This window comes from Scylla paramamosain, chromosome 39 (assembly GCF_035594125.1).
Source record: "Scylla paramamosain isolate STU-SP2022 chromosome 39, ASM3559412v1, whole genome shotgun sequence".
NCBI lineage: Eukaryota > Metazoa > Arthropoda > Malacostraca > Decapoda > Portunidae > Scylla > Scylla paramamosain.
In genome coordinates this window covers 2,955,001-2,960,000 of record NC_087189.1, presented here as the reverse complement: position 1 = coordinate 2,960,000, position 5,000 = coordinate 2,955,001, and the positions used below count along the sequence as shown (strand labels likewise).

The 5,000-nt window shown below is 36.3% G+C and overlaps 1 protein-coding gene across 2 annotated transcripts in view; it reads right to left on the bottom strand.

The window, feature by feature from the left end:
• Nucleotides 1-5,000, bottom strand: part of LOC135092045 (glycoprotein 3-alpha-L-fucosyltransferase A-like) — a 59,761-nt gene that overhangs the window by 46,278 nt on the left and 8,483 nt on the right. For both annotated transcript variants that reach the window (XM_063990198.1, XM_063990199.1), the window contains exon 2: nucleotides 4,587-4,633. In XM_063990198.1, coding sequence (XP_063846268.1) covers nucleotides 4,587-4,603 — 17 coding nt within the window. In that variant the 5' untranslated portion in view covers nucleotides 4,604-4,633. The remainder of the gene's footprint in view (nucleotides 1-4,586; nucleotides 4,634-5,000) is intronic.

Here is a 5,000-nt window from a genome sequence, read left to right as displayed (position 1 = left end):
TACAGTATGTTACTCTTTAACCTTCTCCCTCTTCCTCTCCCTCTCCCTCTCCCTCTCTCCCCCTCCCTCTCTCTCCCTCTCCCTCCCCCAAATAAATACATGATAAACATACGCCCATTTTCTTTAACTGAATGAAGGCTCAACAAAAAACGTGAGACAAGTGGGGAAAACACCTTTAATCGAGAGAGAGAGAGAGAGAGAGAGAGAGAGAGAGAGAGAGAGAGAGAGAGAGAGAGAGAGAGAGAGAGAGAGAGAGAGAGAGAGACTCAACCTTGGAACGAGTTAGAAAGAAAAAATAAAAATAAATAGAATTATAACTAGTATTGGATGAATTCTCTTACACGCACGCGCGCACGCACGCATACCACCACCACCACCATCACCACTACTACTACTACTACTACTACTACTACTACTACTACTACTACTACTACCACTACTACTACTACTACTACTACTTTTACGATAACTACTCATATTAATACCACTACCACAACTACTACTACTACTACTACTACTACTACTACTACTACTACTACTACCACTACTACTACTACTACTACTGTTGTTGCTGCTAATACTACTACAACTACTGCTATTATTGCTACTACTATCACCAGAGCATCACTACTGCTACAACAACAACAACAACAACAACAACAACAACAACTACTACTACTACTACTACTACTACTAACTAACTAACTAACTAACTAACTACTACTAACAAACAAAGGTCAGTTTTGTGCAATTCTTGATAACAATACCAGCATCACCACTATCACCACCACCACCACCACCACCACCACCACCACCACCATTGTATTACAGTTCATCATATGCATTTTACTGTTGCAGTCACCACCAGCACTATCACCACCTCCACCACCACCACCATCACCACCATCACCACCACCAACAAAACTATCACCAACAGTTTATCATATATATACTTTGAGTCGCACACACACACACACACACACACACACACACACACACACATACACACACACATATATACACACATACATAGACATAAGGCCGCCGTGTATACGCAAGAATGTGTGTGTGTGTGTGTGTGTGTGTGTGTGTGTGTGTAAGCAAAAAAAAAAAAGAATAGAAGGAGAGATAGAAAAAAAAAAAGCGAAAAGGATCATTATTTCTTGCTGGACTTGTTAACCTTCATGTCCAGAGAGAGAGAGAGAGAGAGAGAGAGAGAGAGAGAGAGAGAGAGAGAGAGAGCCTTCAGAACCCCCTACACACCCCACAAACTTCCTTACCTATAAAATTCAATATCAAATAAACTATAAAGGATTTAACCTCACCCACTAGGATCCAACACCTTACAAAGAGAATCCAACACCAAAATGGACAGAAAATGGGCGGAAACAGACAGAAAATGGGCGGAAATAGACAGAAAATGGGCGGAAATAGACAGAAAATGGGCGGAATTGACAGAAAATGGGCGGAATTGACAGAAAATGGGCGGAAATAGACAGAAAATGGGCGGAATTGACAGAAAATGGGCGGAAATTGACAGAAAATGGGCGGAATTGACAGAAAATGGGCGGAAATAGACAGAAAATGGATGGAAATAGACAGAAAATGGGCGGAAATAGACAGAAAATCGACATAAATAGACAGAAATAGACAGAAAGACAGAAAATCGACAGAAAATGGACAGAAAATTGTTAGAAAATACACAGAAATTTGACGGAAAAGACGGAAATGGACAGAAAAGACAGAAAATACAGAACATGGACAGAATATTGACAGAAAATTAACAGAAAAGACAGAAAAGACAGGAAATAGACAAAAATGGACTAAAATAGAAAAAAATTGGAAGTAGACAGAAAATAGACAGAAAATGAACAGAAAGACAGAAAAAACAGGAAAGACAGAAAATTAACCGAAAAGACAGAAAATGAGCAGGAAATTGACAGAAAATTTACAGAAAATGGACAGAAAAGACAGAAAATGAACAGAAAATTAAGAAAACACAGAAAATAAACAGAAAAGACAAAATGAACAGAAATTTGACAGAAAACAGTAAATAAACAGAAATTAACAGAAAAGACAGAAAATGAACAGAAATTTGACAGAAAAGACAGAAAATGAACAGAAATTTGACAGAAAACAGTAAACAAACAGAAAATGAACAAAAAAAGACAGAAAATGGACAGAAATTTGACAGAAAACAGAAAAAGGTCAGAAATTTGACAAAAAAATACAGAAAACAAAGAGAAAACAGAAAATAAACAGACTGGGCGCACCTTTCACCTGTGTTTACCTGTCTACTTGTCATTACCTAAGCTGTCACCACCACCATTACTGTGTCATGACCCCTAAAGACCCTCAAAAACCCTTAAACATTTGGCTGTTACCCTCAGGACCTTTGCGGCTGTGGCTTGCAAACACTTCCTTAAACGTTTGTACTTAAAAACGTTGGAAATGGCGAGGCATGTTTGAGAAAAGAAGAGAATATTTGGGTATAATATTCTTGCATTAATTTTCATTGTTTTTGTTAAGTTTTGTGATTTCTTTCACTATAAGTCCTTCGATTAATGTTCCTTGAAACGTTTGTACTTAAAAACGTTGCAAAAAATTGAGATACGTTTGAGAAAAGAAGGGAATATTTGGGTGTAATATTGTTGCATTAATTTAGTTTTTTTTTTTCCTTCGATAAATGTTCCTTGAAACGTTTGTACTTAAAAACGTTGAAAAAAATTGAGATACGTTTGAGAAAAGAAGGGAATATTTTTTTTTTTTTCTTTCTTTCTTTCTTTTACTTCCTTCCTTCGATAAACGCTTCTTGAAACGTTTACACCCACAAACGTTGCAGAAGTTCGTGTACGTTTGAGAAAAAAAAAAGTATAGATATTTGAATACAAAATAACAGCCCCATTAATTTCTACCGTGTGTTGTGTTTCCTTAATTACAGGTCCCTCGGTAAACACTTCCTGGAAACGTTCACACACACAAACGTTGCAAGAGAAGAGAGGCACTTGGAAAAAGGAGAAAAAACATGGGATAATATTAACTTGCACGAAATTCTACTATTTTTTTCTTTTCTTTTGTGTGTTTCCTTTAATCATAAGTTCTCTAATCAGATGACAAACACTTCCTGGAAACGTTTAAACCAAAAAAAACGTTGCATAAAAGAGGTGCACTTGTCTACAATAACAGGGGGAAAAAAATATGAGGAAACAACAGCGTGATGCATAAATTTCCATACGAGTGACAAACATTCCCTGAAACGTTTACACTCAAAAAACGTTGGATAAAGGAGGTGTACTTGAAGAAAATTAAAGATATCAAGAAGTAATATTAAGTTGTATTAAACCCTCACTTTTTTTTTTATTAGCTTAACTTATCTGGTAAACAAACACTTGAAACGTTTACACTGAAAAAACGTTACATGATGGAGGTGCACTTGAGAAAAAAAATAAATAAAAAAAAATTAAAAAGTATCAAAAAAGGAATATTAAGTTGTATTAACCCTCACATTTTTTTTTTACTTATCTTGGTAAACAAACCCTTGAAACACACACACACACACACACACACACACACAAACACACACACACAAAAAAAAGTTAAATAGAGATGCACTTGAGAAAATAAAAAATAAATAAATAAAATAAATAAATAAAAGTAATAATGTCTTCATTTTAACTTATCCGGTAAAACACACACTTGAAATTTACACTCAAAAAAATAAAATAAATAAATAAATAAACAAACAAATATATAAACAAATCAATAAAAGAGAAGCACTTGACATGATGACAGGAAGTAATATTTTCAGGCAGACCTAAAGACGAACAGTTACAATCATTAGTTCATTACACTGTTGCGCTAATTATCACTTTGTTCCGTGTTCTTTTTTTTTTTTTCATTGATTACAAATTCTCTGGTTGATAAACGATATTAAAAAGCGCTTCATTTCACAAACGTTGCAAAAGAATAGATTATTAAGAGATTCAAAAGTATATTAACTTGAGAATGAAATAATTAGTGGTGTGTGTGTGTGTGTGTGTGTGTGTGTGTGTGTGTGTGTGTGTGTGTGTGTGTGTGTGTGTGTGTGTGTGTGTGTGTGTGTGTGTGTGTGTGTAGCGGTAATAAGCAAGGAAGTTTAGGTGAATGACAGACAGACTACAAAGGAAAGAGAGAGAGAGAGAGAGAGAGAGAGAGAGAGAGAGAGAGAGAGAGAGAGAGAGAGAGAGAGAGAGAGAGAGAGAGAGAGAGAGAGAGAAATACTGCAAACATGACTCTCTCTCTCTCTCTCTCTCTCTCTCTCTCTCTCTCTCTCTCTCTCTCTCTCTCTCGGTAAAGAGGTGAAAGCTATCTCTAATTGCTGCCTGGTGCTGAAAACCTGCTGTTTGAAAGAGAAAGAGAGAGAGAGAGAGAGAGAGAGAGAGAGAGAGAGAGAGAGAGAGAGAGAGAGAGAGAGAGAGAGAGAGAACGCGATCTTATATACATTTCCGACAATATAATACCGTTACACACACACACACACACACACACACACACACACACACACACACACACACACACACACACACACACACAGGTACAGTACTCACCAGCTCCTGTCCGCCATGTGTACCGTTCGTGTAGCGTCACATCACAACTGCAACAAGAATACAAGTTTTAATCATGTTATATCGTGTTACGTGAAGATAAATGTGTGTTTGTGAGTAATAGATGAAAGATTAATAAATTATAGATATGGATGGAAAATAGAGGAAAGTTAAGGAATTCTCTCTCTCTCTCTCTCTCTCTCTCTCTCTCTCTCTCTCTCTCTCTCTCTCTCTCTCTCTCTCTCTCTCTCTCTCTCTCTCTCTCTCTCTCTCTTTCTCGATAAATCTATGAACATAATACAAAATTTCCTGCACTACTACTACTACTACTACTACTACTACTACTACTACTACTACTACTAAAAAGAAGAAGAAGGAGAAGAAGAAGACATAATCAAATAAATACGAAAACAAATA